Source organism: Pongo abelii, chromosome 4, assembly GCF_028885655.2.
Source record: "Pongo abelii isolate AG06213 chromosome 4, NHGRI_mPonAbe1-v2.0_pri, whole genome shotgun sequence".
Lineage (NCBI taxonomy): Eukaryota > Metazoa > Chordata > Mammalia > Primates > Hominidae > Pongo > Pongo abelii.
The window spans coordinates 1,255,687-1,273,683 of NC_071989.2; the positions used below are offsets into that span (position 1 = coordinate 1,255,687).

The following is a 17,997-nucleotide window of genomic DNA, read 5'->3' on the forward strand; positions in this document are numbered from 1 at the left end:
TGGGGAGGGGGTGAAATCGGGACTTCTAGCTGCCACTGTAGGGCCTGGGAGCACTGGGAGCCAAAAGGGGGCTGGAGCGGAGGTGCCTCAACATCAAATCCAGAAAAACATGGTGGGGACACGGTAGGGTCCAGCAGCACCATTCCCTGAACACCCACAAACACTGTCCCTTCCTAAGCAGGTGGAACCATCTGTTGTCCTCTGCTCCCATGCGGCCCTCTTCATACCTAAAGATGGGACTAGGATCTGTGCTGGAGGACAGTCTTATCTCCCTCCCTCTACCCTGTCCTGGCACAGTCAACGCACACTTTTTTTTTTTTTAAGACAGAGTTTCACTCTTGTCCCCGGGGCTGGAGTGCAATGGCACAATCTCAGCTCACTGCAACCTCCGCCTCCCGGGTTCAAGTGATTCTCCTGCCTCAGCCTCCCAAGTAGCTGGGATTACAGGCACACGCCACCACGCCCAGCTAATTTTTGTATTTTTAGTACAGATAGGGTTTCACCATGTTGGTCAGGCTGGTCTCAAACTCCTGACCTCAGGTGATCCACCTGCCTCAGCTTCCCAAAGTGCTGGGATTACAGGCCTGACCCACCGCACCTGGCCCTCAACACAGAATTAAATCTTAAACACAAACCTGCATATTGGCTGACCACGTGCACCTGCAAAACCCTTACCTCCCACCCCCAGGAAGACGAGGTTCTCGTCCCCACCTCTTATTCCCACCCTTGAAATTGCGAAGAGGATTATAGGTAACCTGCAGGCACCCTCGCCAGAGCGTCTGTGCTTCCAGACACTTCTCCCCATTGCCGGCAACCCGGCTCCACTGCCGCGCCCAGCCTCCTCTGTTCACTGCTCTGGCCTCAGCGCCTGGAAACTGCGTGTCCATCAAAACGTGACGGTGAACCTCGTAAGTTTATGCAAACTGGACAGGAGGGAGAGCAGAGGCAGAGATCACCGTGTCCACTCGACGTCCTGAGCGAGAAGCCACGTGTGCCCACGTGACGATGGAGACCGGAGGACCAGGGCTCTGCCTGCCCCCTTTTCTGAGCCCCTACTGCATTCAGCTCTGGGGCCTGGGCCCTCGACGGCCACCACCTCCTCACCTGGGCTCCTGCGCAGCCAAGCGCAGTCCCGCACGCTCATCTTCCACGTCAGCTCCTGCAGCGAGAGCTTGGCATGCTTCCCCAGAGAGATGAACTTCTTGGTGTTCCTGAGGAAGCGGCGTTCGTTGTGCCTGGAGCCCCAGAGGCCTGGGGGCACCAGCCGGCGCAGGCAGGCCCGCACGAAGCCGTACACCTGCCAGGGGCTGCTGTGCTGGCGGAGCAGCTGCACCAGGCGACGGGGGTCTGTGTCCTCCTCCTCGGGGGCCGCCACAGAGCCCTGGGGCTTCTCCCGGGCACAGACACCGGCTGCTGGGATGACTGCAGCCCGCAGCGGGCAGTGCGTCTTGAGGAGCACCCCGTAGGGGCACTGCACATGGTTCCCAAGCAGCTCCAGAAACAGGGGCCGCATTTGCCAGTAGCGCTGGGGCAGGCGGCGCAACCTGCGGGGAGTCCCTGGCATCCAGGGCCTGGAACCCAGAAAAATGGTCTCCACCAGCCTCCGAGCGCCAGTCAGGCTGGGCCTCAGAGAGCTGAGTAGGAAGGAAGGCCGCAGCTGCTCCTTGTCGCCTGAGGAGTAGAGGAAGTGCTTGGTCTCGGCGTACATCGGGGGACAAGTCGTGTCCCAGGGACGTGGTGGCCGCGATGTGGATGGGGGGCCCGCGTGGTGCTGGCGGCCCACGGATGGGTGGGAGTGGCGCGTGCCAGAGAGCGCACCCTCCAAAGAGGTGGCTTCTTTGGCGGGTCTGGCAGGTGACACCACACAGAAACCACGGTCACTCGGTCCACGAGTCCTGTCCGGGTGGGCCCAGGACCCCTGCCCAACGGGCGTCCGCTCCGGCTCAGGGGCAGCCCCACGCCGGGGCCTCTTGGGCAACGGCAGACTTCGGCTGGCACTGCCCCCGCGCCTCCTCGCACCCGGGGCTGGCAGGCCCAGGGGGACCCCGGCCTCCCTTACGCTATGGTTCCAGGCCCGTTCGCATCCCAGACGCCTTCGGGTTCCACTAGCGTGTGGCGGGGGCCGGGCCTGAGTGGCAGCGCCGAGCTGGTACAGCGGCGGTCCGCACACCTGGTAGGCGCAGCTGGGAGCCACCAGCACAAAGAGCGCGCAGCGTGCCAGCAGGTGAACCAGCACGTCGTCGCCCACGCGGCGCAGCAGCAGCCCCCACGCCCCGCTCCCCCGCAGTGCGTCGGTCACCGTGTTGGGCAGGTAGCTGCGCACGCTGGTGGTGAAGGCCTCTGGGGGGCCGCCGCGGGCCCCGTCCAGCAGCGCGAAGCCGAAGGCCAGCACGTTCCTCGCGCCGCGCTCGCATAGCCTCTGCAGCACCCGGGCCACCAGCTCCTTCAGGCAGGACACCTGCGGGGGAAGCGCCCTGAGTCGCCTGCGCTGCTCTCTGCATGTCGCTGGTTCCCCCCGGCCGCCCTCAACCCCAGCCGGACGCGGACCCCGGGGAGGCCCACCTGGCGGAAGGAGGGGGCGGCGGGGGGCGGCCGTGCGTCCCAGGGCACGCACACCAGACACTGGGCCACCAGCGCGCGGAAAGCCGCCGGGTCCCCGCGCTGCACCAGCCGCCAGCCCTGGGGCCCCAGGCGCCGCACGAACGTGGCCAGCGGCAGCACCTCGCGGTAGTGGCTGCGCAGCAGGGAGCGCACGGCTCGGCAGCGGGGAGCGCGCGGCATCGCGGGGGTGGCCGGGGCCAGGGCCTCCCACGTGCGCAGCAGGACTCAGCGCTGCCTGCAACCCGCGCCGCGAGGAGAGGGCGGGGCCGCGGAAAGGAAGGGGAGGGGCTGGGAGGGCCCGGAGGGGGCTGGGCCGGGGACCCGGGAGGGGTCGGGACGGGGGCGGGGTCCGCGCGGAGGAGGCGGAGCTGGAAGGTGAAGGGGCAGGACGGGTGCCCGGGTCCCCAGTCCCTCCGCCACGTGGGAAGCGCGGTCCTGGGCGTCTGCGCCCGCGAATCCACTGGGAGCCCGGCCTGGCCCCGACAGCGCAGCTGCTCCGGGCGGACCCGGGGGTCTGGGCCGCGCTTCCCCGCCCGCGCGCCGCTCCCGCTCCCAGGGTGCAGAGACCCCAGCGAGGGCCCCAGCGGAGAGGGGTCGAATCGGCCTAGGCTGTGGGGTAACCCGAGGGAGGGGCCGTGATGTGGGGGCCCTGGGAACAGGTGCGTGCGGCGACCCTTTCGCCGCTGACCTGATCTGGAGACCCAGGGCTGCCCCCAGGTCCGGACGCGGGGCGTCGGGCTCCGGGCACCGCGAATGCCGGGCGTGAAGGGGAGGACGGAGACGCGTAGACGCGGCTGGGGACGAACCCGAGGACGCATTGCTCCCTGGACGGGCACGCGGGGCCTCCCGGAGCGCCTCCCTGCAACACTTCCCCGCGACTTGGGCTCCTTGACACAGGCCCGTCATTTCTCTTTGCAGGTTCTCAGGCGGCGAGGGGTCCCCACCATGAGCAAACCACCCCAAATCTGTTAATCACCCACCGGGGCGGTCCCGTCGAGAAAGGGTGGGAAATGGAGCCAGGCGCTCCTGCTGGCCGCGCACCGGGCGCCTCACACCCGCCACAACAGCCTTGACCCTGGGCCCCGGCGCTCTGTCTGGCAGATGAGGCCAACCTCTGGTCACATCGCGCCCGCACAGGGAGGAGGGCAGCCTCGGGGTCCAGGCACCTGGCTCCAAGCCTCAGACTGCACAGCTAGGAGGCCTGACTTCCCGCCCAGCAGTAGAAGCCACACGGCCACTGGGCTCCTCCAGACCTGGGGCCCCGGCACAACCGCAGGACAGCTGAGGACTTCCCAGGAATCCAGACTCCGGATTGCTCAAGTTTGGATCTAAGGGGCGAGAAACTTCTGGGTCTCCCGAGGCCTTGCAGGGATGCTGTAGCTGAGGTCGGCAAACACTGAAATGCTAACAAATGCAACCTTAAATGTAACCTTTCCTGCTTTCAGAAACTGGCAGAGGAAATTGCTTTATTTATGGAGGTAGCATTTGAACAGGCCTCGCACCCTCCCTGGGCCGTCACACTCGCTGGAGGTTAGCCTCGTCTTGTAAATACTTAGGATTACAGGTCGCTCTTCTAGAAATCCCCTTAGTGAGCCCTAAGCCTTTTTAAAGGGCTGTGTTTGTGAATTGTCTCTGCCACCAGGGCAAAGGGGCGGTTTGGAAAATTTGTTCCAACAAAAGTTAAGTTGTAGCTTACTCTGGTTCTCTGCAGAGAAGCCAACATAGAAAACACAATTTTAAAAGAGGGAAGAGAAGAAATGGAGGCAGAAGATTACGCTGGAGTAATTAACAGCATGTGCATGGTGAGGAAAGGCCTCCCAGCATTCAATGAAGATCGCTGATACCCAGAAGACACCCCAGTATTATGGGTGCAGTTAGTCTGTCTTTGAAAAGCTGATGATGTCTTAGTCATCACAGTGTAAAATATCAAGAATGTTCTAACAACAACAACAAAATTCTATCATTGGCTTAAAACACCACAACACTTGAGTGGGGTGAGCGTCCTACCTCAGACCCAGGTGTTTCTAAATAGAGTAAATTCTGAGCTGGGCATGGTGGCCCACACCTGTAATCCCAGCACTTAGGAGGCGGAGCAGGTGGATCATCTGAGGTCAGGAGTTCGAGACCAGCCTGGCCAACATGGTGAACCCCCCCCCACCCCCGTCTCTACTAAAAATACAAAAAATTAGCTGGGCATGGTGGCACGTGCCTGTAATCCCAGCCAAATAGGAGGCCGAAGCAGGAGAATCACTTGAACCTGGGAGGCAGAGGCTGTGGTAAGCCAAGATCGCGCCATTGCACTCCCTTCAGCCTGAACAAGAGTGAAACTCCCCTCTCAAAACAAAACAAACAAACAAATGAAACAGTGGATTCTGTACCAGCAGTGAAAAATAACAAAGTATCATTCCTTCCTCCACAGGAGTGAGCGGAACTCCTCTGCCCCTGGGGGGATAGGGAAGGGGCTCAATCCCAGTAGAGTAAGAGAGATGGACTTTAATTTCTACGTGTTTCAGCACACACTGAGACATTGAGATTCAGGACGGTGTCCACACTCGTGCCCTGATTCTACATCAGGTTTCTACTGGCAGATGGCAACCCCACTGGGACCTGAGGCCTGCAGCCTCCCAGCTGCTGGCAGGGTGGGGGCATCGCAGCCCCTGCAGTGGGTCCCATGGCATAACAAGTGGTCACAGAAACTGTGAATATGTCAAGAGACCGTGTATCCCCAGTCTACGAAGAATTACAGAAAATATCAAAGGAGGGTAACTCCTGAGTAAAGGGGAAATTGAACTCCATGAACTCCTTACCAGTGGGCGTGACTTGAGCCCAGGGAAGTTTTAAAATGGTTAAATAGGCCAGGTGCAGTGGCTCATGCCTGTAATCCCAGCACTTTGGGAGGCTGAGGTGGGCGGATCACCTGAGGTCAGGAGTTTGAGATCAGCCTGACCAACATGGTGAAAGCCCATCTCTACTAAAAATACAAAATTAGCCGGGTGTGGTGGTGCACGCCTGAAATCCCAGCTACTTGGGAGGCTGAGGCACAAGAATTGCTTGAACCCAGGAGACGGAGGTTGCAGTGAGCCGAGATCATGCCACTGCACTCCAGCCTGGGCAACAAGAGCATAACTCTGTCTCAAAAAGTAAGTAAATAAAATAAAATAGCTAAATAAAGTCACTCGTGCCTGCCCTGCCCTTGCCTGGAGGCACTTCATCCCTGTCCTTGGATGTTTCTGTAAACTTTTGTTTTGAAATAATCCTAGATTCACAGTGCATGGGTTTCCTGTTGCTTCTGCAAATCCCCACACACTTCGTGCTAGAAGGGCAGCGTGAGTGCTGCCTTCCTGCTGCAGGCTCCGTGGAGGGTCCCTTCCCCACTTTGTCCAGCTTCTGGAGGTGCTTGCAGGCCTGGGCTCGAGGCCCCTCCTCCCTTTGCAGCCTCAGACTGACTCTGCCTCCATCGTCCCGAGGCTGCACCCCTCTGACCCTCCTGCCTGCCTCCTCCCAGAACCCCTGGATTACTTTTCGGGCCTGCAGGTAATCCCAAAGGATCCTGGACCTCAGGGTCCTCACGGTGATCACACCTGCAAAGGCCCTGGGGCCGGGCGGGTTCTGTCCACAGGTCTGGGGGAATCAGGACGTGGGCATCTCTAGAGCATTATCCTGCCCAGGACACTCAGGCATGGCAAAGATGGCACAGCCTCCGGGTTCCCCCATCCCCACTCCCCTATGGTTAGTCTCCCATAACTGAGCCCATACTGTCAGAACCAGGAAACTGGCTTTAGTAAAAGGTGCGTGCAGTAGCCCCCCGCTGCTGCCCCCACCGTCCCTAACCCCCCAACCACTCCCCTGCCATGGGGTGAAATTCTTTCTTTTTGAGCACGTTGTGTATGTATCCCATGGTGGTGGCAGTTTTGACTCGGTGTCGTTCCCTTGAGGTGCCTGCAGGCTTTATAAACGGCGTGTTCCTCTTCACTGCTGAGGAACTGTCCACGGTGCGGGCGGACCCGTTTGCTTAACCAGTTTGTTAAAGGACATTTTAGCAGGGATTTCCCCGCTTTGTAGCTGTTAAAATAAAACAGCGGGGGTGGGTCGTGGACGGGAGTTTGTACATGATGTGCATAGTCACGTGAATTCCCAGGGCTGTGGGATAAATGTCCAGGGGTGCGATTGCTGGGTCTTTTGGGAAGAGGATGCTTAGTGCTTGTGGAAACTGCCACTCTGTGTTCCAGAGGGAGGGAGGCAGGAAAGTGCTGGGCAGAGAAGGGCGGGTCCCTGGCAAGGGCTCCATCCCTGGCCTGTGCCCACCGACCTAGGTGAGGACAGGCCCTCCTACCTTCACACCCAAATGTATTTCCTAAGAGCACCCTGGCCCGCCACACCCCCATCCTGTGCCTATAAAAACCCCGAGACCCTAGCGGGCAGAGACACACGCAGCTGGACGGCTGGACGTGGAAAGGAGCACGGGAACAGAAGAACACACTGGCAGGCCCCGGCAGATGACAGGAGAAGGGGAGCGCCCAGAAATGGAGGTCAGCGTGCAGCCGGACGCCAGGAACCGGCATCGGGGGCCACGAGCCGGGTTCAGGCTCAGAGGAGCCAGTCTGGGAGGTGCAGAATCTCCTCCCTTGAACGCATGTGAGTGTTGGGGAAGCAGACAGACACCCCATGTGAGGAGGAACCGTGCGAGCTGTGTTGCTGAGATAAGACACAGTGGGACAGGTGAGACAGCATCGCTGGAACACGGCCCACCCAGGGTGTAGGAAGCTGCTGGAGAAGCTGAGGCCTGGAGAAGCTGAGGCCTGGAGGCAGAGGGTGTGGAGACAGGGCTGGCCTCAGTGTGGCACCCCAGGGTGAGTCTCCAGGGCAGATGGTGCCCTCGGGAAGCAGCAGCCAGGCCCTAGAATCTGGGGGACTGCCTGCCAGGGCAGCCTCAGGGTCCTGTCTCCCAGGGTCTACTAGTCTAAAGGAACAGATTATTCCAGCCGCTGTTGTCACCCCAGCCTGGTGGCTGAAAGCAGCCTCATCTCTCCTGGACTCTAATACATTAGGGGTGTGGGCCAGGCTCTGTGGGCCTAGTAAAAGAATGGTGTTTTTAGTAAAAGAATTGAGTTTTGTCATGGCTTGTCACGCCTGAAGAAGTTGCTGGAATCATTCAATCCTTAGGGGTGAAGATGAATAATGATGGAAGTAACGGTCCCCATCAGTTCAGTCATATAATTTGCATGGTCATTTCATGCACACAACTTCATTACCCTTGACCCACCCAGGGAAGCGGGCAGGCAAGGGTCATGTTCGTTTCCACAGGTTCAGGGCTCCGTGACTTCCTGGGTTAGTGTGGGTGGGCCCAGGAAGCTGATGTGGGGTCCTGAGTCACACACAGCGTGGCCGCCTTCACGTTGCCCAATGAGGCAGCTCCCAGGGAGGACGGTCAGTGGTGCTGCTGCCAGCCTCCCAGGCTGGGGACTCTGTCCCTGGTGGCTTTGCCGTGCTCATAGTCCTGCTGCCCGGTCCTCTCCTCGTGTACTTTCCTCTGCACCCTAAGCCACCTTATGAAAACTAATAAAAAGTACTTAGGGCGAAAAATCCCTCTGAACATGGTTATTAAATCCTTGGACCTTGGCAAACATAGCTCAGTTCCTGTTTTACGCCTTTGGATTTCTGCACTCTTGAATGTTATTTGATGAAATTTAAGAAAATAGTAAGATAAAATTATCCATTCGGATGTTGAAAGGTTGAATTTACTCATGGAATTAAGTCTTTCAATCCCGCCGTCGCTGTCCGCCCCCAGCCACATCCTGGTTTGTTATTAAGCCAGGCTCAGACTCCTCTCTCCAGGGCGGGGGTCTGTGGAGCCCTTTGCAAGAGGGTCCTCAGCAGGGGCTTGGAGAAGCTCCGTGGGGTCACTCTGTCCCGATCAGAAACAGCGAGGGCAAGAGAGGGAGAGAGGAAAGAGGTAAATGACCGCAGAGCGGGCGTCTGGTTTTCCCTTGAGAAGGGTGCTTCCGTGACTTTCTGTTTTAAAGAAGGCACCTATCTCAAGCTTCCTTCAGAACATACCTCGATCACTGCTTCAGATGAAAAAAAGATTTAAGCCATACTTCGAGGTGCCTTGACTCCTCTCCCTCTGGCACATGCCCGGGTGAGTGCCATAGCTGCTGGCCTGGGTTTGAGCAGGAGGCTTCTGACTCCTTGCATTCCTGCCGGCCACCTTTTCCAGGTGGCATCCAGAGCAATCTTTGAAAAGCATAGATAAGGGCACTTCATGTGCTGCTCACCAACGAGGTAGCCTTCTCATCGCCCCTTCCCACCCTAGCTTTCCTGCCCTCGGGTCATCAGGCCTCTGCCTTGCACCTGGGTCTTGGCTGGGGACCCTTGAAGATCTGAAGTGGCTCAGGTCCACAGAGCCACCTGCTTCCTGCCAGGTACTCTAATTCTTCTGGAGGAAATCACCAACATTTTTGGTTTCAGGATTCATACAGATTAAGTTTAACCAAACATGAACACGCAATCAAAAATCTCCAAGCATACGAGAAAAAAAGCACCATCAATGAGAGGTGGAAGAAACAAGACGAACACAAAAACACAGTGTAATCAGATATGCCAATTCTGCAGTTCGATTTTACAGATATCTGTAATTATTGGTAATTAATAAAGATTACCTTTCACCATTATTAGCAGTTGTTTTAGGGTTTATAGAATGCCTCTTTAACTTCTCCCAGCCTGTCTTTGGTTAAAATTAAGTCACTTACAGAAAGTATGAGCGTCTAACAACAGTAACTTCCACTGCTCCCTCCTCACATTTCTGCCATTGTGGCCATAACTTTTACTTCTTCAGAAGCTAGAAACCCCACAATACATTATTCTTATTTTAGATTAAGTGGTTAATTACCTTTTATAATTGTTTTAATTTTTAATTTCTAATAGAGTATATATTTATAGGGTACATAAAAATTAAAATTTTAATTTTCTTTTTTTTGTTTTTGTTTTTGTTTTGAGATGGAGTCTTGCTCTGTCACCCAGGCTGGAGTGCAGTGGCGCGATCTCAGCTCACTGCAACCTCCAGCTCCCAGGTTTAAGCGATTCTCCTGTCTCAGCCTCCTGAGTGGTTGGGACTGCAGGCGTGTGCCACCATGCCTGGCTAATTTTTGTATCTTTAGTAGAGACAGGGTTTCATCGTGGTGGCCAGGCTGGTTTCAAACTCCTGACTTCAGGTGATCCACCCGCCTTGGCCTCCCAAAGTGCTAGGATTACAGGCAAGAGCCACCATGCCTCTCCATTAAAATTTTAATTTTTAATATAGTAGGGTTTGTATTTATAGCATACATGAGATATTTTGATACAGGCATACAATGTGTAATAATCACATCAGGGTAAATGGGGTATCTATCACCTTCAAGCATTTATCCTTTCTTTGTGTTACAAACAATCCAATTATACTCTTTTAGTTATTTTAAAACATACAATACATTATTGTTGACTCTAGTCACCCTGTCCTCCACCCCTCTAGAACCACCATTCTCCTCTATTTCTACGTCAATTGTTTTAATTTTTGCTCCCACAAATAAGGGAGAACATGAAAAGTTTGTCTTTCTGGGCCTGGCTTATTTCACTTAACATACTGACCAGTGCCACTCATGCTGTTGCAAATGACAGGATCTCATTCTTTTTTATGGCTGCATAGTACTCCATTGTGTATGTGCACCACATTTTCTTTTTCCATTCGTCTGTTGATGGACACTTAGGTTGCTTCCAAACCTTGGCTGCTATGAACAGTGCTGCAGTAAATGTGGGAGTGGAGACAGTTTGTTGATACACTGATTTCCTTTTTTGGGGTATATACCTAGCAATAGGATTGCTGTACGGTAGCTCTATTTTTAGTTTTTTGAGGAACTTTCAAACTGTTCTCCATAGTGGTACCAATTTCCATTCCCACCAACAGTGTCCAAGGGTTTTCTTTTCTCCATATCCTCACTGGCATTTGTTATTGCCTGTCTTTTGAATAAAAGCCATTTTAACTGGAGTGAGATGATATCTCATAGTAGTTTTGATTTGCATTTCTCTGATGATCAGTGATGTTGAGCACATTTTCAGATGCCTGTTTGCCATTTGTATGACTTATTTTGAGAAATGTCTACCCAGATCTTTTGCTTATTTTTAAAAATCAGCTTATTAGGTGTTTTTCCTATAGAGTAGTTTGAGCTCCTTATATATACTGGTTATTAATTCCTTGTTAGATGAACAGTTTGCAAATATTTTCTTCCATTCTGTGGGTTGTCTTTTCTCTTTGTTGATTGTTTCCTTTGCTGGGCAGAAGCTTTTTAACTTGATGTGATCCCATTTGTCTGTTTTTGCTTGGTTGCCTGTGCCTGCAGGGAATTACTCAAGAAGTCTTTGCCCACTCCAATGTCCTGGAGAGTTTCTCCAGTGTTTTCTTTTAGTAGTTGCAAAGTTTGAGGTCTTAGATTTAAGCCTTTAATCCATTTTGATTTGCTTTTGTATATGGTAAAAGATAGAGTTCTAGTATTGTTATTTTGCATATGGATATCCAGTTCCTCCAGCACCATTTATTGAAAAGATTATCTTTTCCCTAAAGTATGTTCTTGGCACCTTTGTCAAAAATGAGTTCACTGTAGATGCATGGATTTGTTTCTGGATTCTCTATTCTGTTCCTCTGGTCCATGTGTCGTCTGTTTTTATGCCAGTACCATGTGGTTTTGGTTACTGTAGCTTTGTAGTATAATTTGAAGTCAGGTAATGTGATGCTTCCAGTTTTGTTCATTTTGCTCAGGATAGCTTTGGCTATTCTGGGTCTTTTGTGATTCTATGCAAATCTTAGAATTGTTTCTTCTATTTCTGTGAAGAACATCATTAGTATTTTAATAGGGATTGCATTGAATTTGTAAATTGCTTTGGGTAGTATGGACATTTTAACAGTATTTATTCTTCCAATCCATGAACATGGAATATCTTTTCCTTTTTTTTTTGTGCCCTCTTCAATTTCTTTTATCAATGTTTTATAGTTTTCATTGTAGAGATCTTTCACTTCTTTGGTTAATTCCTAGCTGTTTAATTTTATTTGTAGCTGCTTTTTTGGTTTCTTTTTCAGATTGTTTGCTGTTGGAATATAGAAATACTACTGATTTTTGTACATTGATTTTGTATCCTGCTGTACCAAAGTTCAGCTCTAATAGTTTTTTAGTGGTGTCTTAAGTCTTTTCCAGATATAAGATCATATCATCTGCAAACAGGATAATTTGACTTCTTCCTTTCCAGTTTGCATGCCTTTTATTTCTTTCTCTTATCTGATTGCTCTAGCTAAGACTTCTAGTACTACGTTGAATCACAGTGGTGAAAGTGGGCATCCTTGTCATTTTCCAGATCTTAGAGGAAAGGCTTTCAGTTTTTCCTCATAATACGACCTGGGTCTGTCATATAGGGCTTTTATTATGTTGAAATATGTTTCTTCTTCTTCCTCTTTTCCTTCCCCTTCCCCTTCCACTTCTCCTCCACCTCCTCCTTCTCCTCCTCCTCCCTTCTCCCTCCCTTCTCTCTTCTCCTTCTTCTTATTCAATGGGGTCTTGTTCTGTTGTCCAGGCTGGAGTACAGTGACATGTTCATGGCTCACTGCAGCCTCGACCTCCCAGGCTTAAGTGATTCTCCCACCTCAGCCTCCAGACTAGCTGGGACTACAGGCATGTGCCATCAAGCCTGGCTAATTTTTTAAAAAAGTTTTTTGTAGACCGGGTCTCATTTTGTTGCCCAGGCTAGTCTCAAACTCCTGGGCTCAAGCAATCATCCCACTTTGGCCTCCCAGAGTGCTGGGATCGCAGGTGTGAGCCACTGTGCCTGGCCTGTGTGTTTCTTGTATACCTGGATTTTTGAGGGTTTTTATCATGAAGGGTGCTGAATTATATCAAATGCTTTTTCTGCATAAAGTGAAATAATCATATAGTTTTTGTCCTTCATTTTGTTGGGATGATGTATCACATTGATTGATTTGCATATGTTGAACCATCCTTCCATCCCTGGAATAAATCCCACTTGGTCACAATGAATGATCTTTCGAATGTGTTGTTTAATTTGGTTTGCTAGTGTTTTGTTGAGGATTTTTGTATCAGTATTCATCAGGGATATTGGCCTGTAGTTTTCTTTCTGTTTTTCTGTTTGTTTGTTTTTGATGTGTTTTTGTCTGGTTTTGGAATCAGGGTAATACTGGCCATGCAGAATGAGTTTGGAAGTATTCTTTCCTCTATTTTTCAGAATAGTTTGAGTAGGATTGGAATTCATTCTTCTTTAAATGATTGGTAAAATCCAGCAGGGAAGCCATTGGGTCCTGGGCTTCTCTTTGCTGGGAGACTTTTTATTATGGCTTTAATCCCATTATTGTTATTGGTCTGTTTGGGCTTTGGATTTCTTCATGGTTCAATCTTGGTGGGTTGTATGCATCTAGGAATTTACCTATTGCTTCTAGGTTTTTCAATTAATTAGTGTACAGTTGCTCATAGTGGCGTCTAGTGATCCTTTGAATTTCTGTGGTATCAGTTGTAATGTCTCTTTTTTCATCTCTGACTTTATTTAGGTCTTCTTTCCTTTTTTCTTAGTCTGGGCAAAGGTTTGTCAATTTTGTTTATCTTTTCAAAAAACCAACTTTTAATTTTGTTGGTCTTTTGTATTGTTATCTTTGTTTCAGTTTCATTTATTTCTGCTCTGATCTTTATTATTTCTTTTCTTTTACCAATTTTAGGTTTAGTTTGCTCTTGCTTTTCTAGTTCTTTAAGATACATCATTAGGTTGTATTTTTAAGTTTTTCTACTTTTTTTTTTTTTTCTTGAGACAGGATTTCACTCTTGTTATCCAGGCTGGAGTCCAATGGCATGATCTCGGCTCACTGCAACCTCCGCCTCCTGGGTTCAAGTGGTTATCCTGCCTCAGCCTCCTGAGTAGCTGGGATTACAGGCATGTGCCACCATGCCCAGCTAATTCTGTATTTTTAGTAGCGACAGGGTTTCTCTGTGTTGGTCAGGCTGGTCTCGAACTCCTGACCTCAGGTGATCTGCCTGCCTTGGCCTCCCAAAGTGCTGGGATTACAGGCATGAGCCACTGCGCCCGGCTTTTCTACTTTTTTGATGTAGCTGCTTATAGCTATAAACTCCCTTCTTAGTACTGCTTTTGCTGTATACCATGGGTTTTGGGATGTTATGTTTCCATTATCATTTGTTTAAATAAACTTTTCCATTTCCTTTTTAATTTCTTCATTGACTCACTGGTCATTCAGGAGTATATTGTTTAATTTTCGTGTGTTTGTATAGTTTTCAAAATTCCTCATTGTTGATTTCTGGGTTTATTCCATTGTGGCCAGAGAAGATGCTTTATATTATTTCAATTTTTTTGAATTTTTTTTTTTTTTTTTTTTTGAGACAGGATCTCATTCTGTCACCAACGCTGGCCTGCGGTGCTGCAATCATGGCTCACTGTAGCCTTGAACTCTTGGACTCAAGTGATCCTCCCACTTCAGCCTCCTGAGTAGCTGGGACTACAGGCACACACCACTATGCCTGGCTAATTAAAAAAAAAAAATTTGTAGAGACAGGGTCTCACTATTTTGCCCAGGCTGGTCTCAAACTCCTGCGCTCAAGTGATCCTCCCACCTCAGCCTCCCAAAGTGCTGGGATTACAAGCATAAGCCATCATACCTGGCTCAATGTTTTTGAATTTTTAATGGCTTGTTCTGTGGCCTAATATATGGTCTATCCTTGAGAATGATCCATGTGCTGAGGAAAAAATGCGTATTCTGCAACTACTGGATGAAATGTCTTGTAAATATCAATTAGGCACATTTGGTCTATATTATAGATTAAGTCCAATTTTTTGGTTGATTTTCTGTCAGGATGATCTGTCCAATAGTGGGGTGTTGAAGTCTCCAGCTATTATTGTATGGGGATCTCTCTCTCTCTTTAGTTCTGATAATATTTGATTTATATATCTGGGTGTCTCAGTGTTGGGTGCATATAAATTCACAATTGTTATATCTTTTTGCTTTATTATTATATAATTACTTTGTCTCTTTTTATACTTTTTGTCTTGAAATCTATTTTGTCTAAGTATAGCTATTCCTGTTTTTTTTTTTTGGTTTCCATTTGCATAGAATATTTTTCCTTCCTTTTATTTTCAGTCTATGTGTACCTTTATAGGTGAAGTATATTCTTGTAGGCAACAGATTATTGAGTCTTGTTTTTTTCATCCATTCAGCCACCCTATGTCTTTTGATTGGAGCGTTTAGTCCATTTACACCCAGCGTTATTATTGATAAGTCAGGAATTACTCCTGCTATTTTGTTGTTTGTTTTCTGGTTGTTTCGTGGTCTTCTCTTCCTTCTTTCTTTGCTTCCTGTGTTCCTTTTAGTGAAGGTGATTTCTTCTGGTGGTATGATTTAATTTATTGGTTTTTATTTTTGGTGTATCTGTTATATGTTTTTTGATTTGAAGTTACCATGAGACTTATATGTACCATGAGATTTGCAAAGGTGCCCAGCCAAAAGTTCTTTTTTCATATATATATATGTATTTTGTTTGTTTGTTTGTTTTTGAGATGGAGTCTCACTCTGTCACCAAGGCTGGAGTGCACTGGTGCAATCTTGGCTCACCGCAACCTCTGCCTCCCAGTTCAAGTGATTCTCCTGCCTTAGCCTCCTGAGAACCTGGGATTACAGGCATGTGTGACCACACCCAGCTAATTTGTGTGTTTTTGGTAGAGATGGGGTTTCGCTGTATTGGCCAGGCTGGTCTCGAATTCCTGACCTTAAGCGATCCACCCACCTTGGCCTCCCAAAGTGCTGGGATTACAGGTGTGAGCCACCAAGACTGGCCTAAAATATGTTTTGAAATATACTTTCAGTGGGTAAAAAACATTTTAATGTAGCATTTTTTTCCTTTTGGTTTTAAAAAATGTGTTTTATCTTGTGTTGTTTCCTACAAGAAATCTGTATTGTTTTCATTGTTTCTTGGTCTGTCATTAATCTCTTTTCCTCTGATACTCTTAAGATACTCTCTTTGTTGCTGGTTTTCAGCAATTTGACTGTGATATAACTTTTAATTTCTTCCTGTTTCTTGTGCTTTGTTTTGTTGAGCTTCTTGGATCTGTGGTTTTATGTTTTTCCTCATATTTGAAAAACTTTTAGACATTATTTCTTAAAGTATTTCCCCCCTGCCTCTGCTCCTACAGGGCCTCTGCTTACACATATGTAAGGCCGATGGAACTTCTGCTGAAGCTCACTGATGCCCTTTTCTTTTCGTTTCTTTATTTTTTTTTTCCTGTGTTTCACTTCACGTAGTTTTGTTGCTGTGTGTTCAAATCCATTAATCTTTTCTTCTGCAATGCCTCATCTTCCATTGATCTAATCTAATGTATTTTTCTTCTCAGACATTACACTTTTTATCTGTAGACATTTGACAAGGATCTTTTGCTATTTTCCATGTCTCTGCTTAACATCTTAATCTTTCCTCTAGCGACTTGAACACACGGAATAAAGGTGAATGACGGGTTTAATGTCCTTTTCTACGAATCCTGTCATGTCTGTCGCTCCCGGGTCAGCTCTGGGTGGTTTTCTCCCTATTGCAGGAATACACAGTGTGAGTTTCATCTTGTTTGGTGATGTATATTTTTATGTTCCTAAAAATATCGTTTAGTTTTTTCCTGGGAAACAGTTACATTCCTTGGAAAAACTCGATCCTTCTGAATCCTGTGCTTGGGCTCCAGTAAGTGGGACCAGGGCAGGGGTTGATCCATGAGGAAGGTTTTTTCTCCGCTACTGAGGCCAGACTCTTCTGAATACGCTGATCAATACCTTGTGAATTGAGCTTTTCTAACTCACAAGGTATTGACTGGAGTACTCCGAAGAGTCATCATGCCAAGATAATTGACATTTGGGCTGGGCGTGGTGGCTCACGCCTGTAGTCCCATCACTTTGGGAGGCTGAGGTAGGTGGATCAGGATCACTTGAGCCCAGGAGTTTGAGACCAGCCTGGGCAACATGATGCAACTCCGTCTCTACAAAAAATATAAAAATTAGCCACATGTGGTGGCATGTGCCTGTGGTCCCAGCTACTTGGGAGGCTGAGGTGAGAGGATCACCTGTGCCTGGGGAGGTCATAGCTACAGTAAGCCAAGGTCGCACCCCTGTACTCCAGCCTTGGTGACAGTGAGACCCTGTCTCTGAGGCCAGGCTCTACTGAGTACTCCAGTCAATACCTGGTGAATTAGGGCTGGGTGTGGTGGCTCATGCCTGTAATCCCAGCACTTTAGGAGGCCGAGATGGGTGGATCACTTGAGGCCAGGAGTTTGACACCAGCCTGGCCAACATGGTGAAACCCTGTCTCTACTAAAAATACAAAAATTAGCCAGGCATAATAGCATGCACCTGTACTCCCAGCTACTCAGGAGGTTGAGGCAGGAGAATTGCTTGAACCCAGGAGGAAGACGTTGCAGTGAGTCAAGATCGAGCCACTGTACTCCAGCCTTAGCAACAGAGTAAGACCTTGTCTCAAAAACAAACAAAAACAAAAAAACAAAAAAACAAAACAAACAACAACAAAAAAACCTGGTGAATTAGAAGATTTTCTACTCTGGCTGATTAGAACCGGCACTATTCCTGTGCGAACACCGTTCCTTCCAATTCTATTGGAAGGTTCTTATTTGGACCTTTTCCTGTAATCCAGTCCTTTTTCTGACACACATGCTGACCAGCCATCAGCCACATATCCCGAAGCCCAGTTTCCACACAGTTCACTCCTCCAGTGCTTTCTCGGACCTCAGCCACCTTGGCCTCCCTGGTCTCCAGCTCCATCTCCTCGCCCCAGGGAGACGACCAGGTCCAGCCTCAGGTGGACACCATTGCCCGGACAGTCTTCCCAGGTAAGCGATTGTAGGCTTGCCGCATCTGGCTCCTGCCTTTTAAGGTTCACCTTCTTTCCTTGGCCGAGCTTCAGGATCTTTAGGGCTGTGATTTCATATGTTTTGTCTAGTCTATTGTTGGTGGTGTTATCATGTCAAATGGGAGGATGAATCCCGTTCCTGTTGTTTCATTTTGTCCAGAAGTGAAAGTTCCTAGAACAAGGCTGAAGATTAATGAGCTCATTAACCAGCTCTAAAGGTACGAAATGAAATATGAAAATAGACCAATGAACGTACAAAGAAACAAGTAATGGATCTGAGCAGAAATTAGTGAAGGAGAAAAGAAAATATCAAGAATCAACAAAGCTAAACATTTAACATTTACTCTTCTAAGAAAGACTAATAATAATGAAAATGACAAAAACAGGTCATTCAAGAAAAATAAAGATACAAGTAACTATGTAAGTGATGCAGGACAGGCAAGCCCCAAAGTGGGGCTTAGCAGGT

General features: G+C 49.2%; 1 protein-coding gene across 1 annotated transcript in view; it reads right to left on the reverse strand.

Annotated features, from left to right (window-relative positions):
- TERT (telomerase reverse transcriptase) overlaps window positions 1-2,846 on the reverse strand; it is a 47,287-nt gene extending 44,441 nt beyond the window's left edge. The window contains exons 1-2 of the mRNA XM_054555363.2: window positions 2,563-2,846; window positions 1,105-2,458 (exon numbers count right to left, since the gene is read on the reverse strand). Coding sequence (XP_054411338.1) covers window positions 1,105-2,458; window positions 2,563-2,781 — 1,573 coding nt within the window. The 5' untranslated portion in view covers window positions 2,782-2,846. The remainder of the gene's footprint in view (window positions 1-1,104; window positions 2,459-2,562) is intronic.
- Window positions 2,847-17,997: the final 15,151 nt, after the last annotated feature.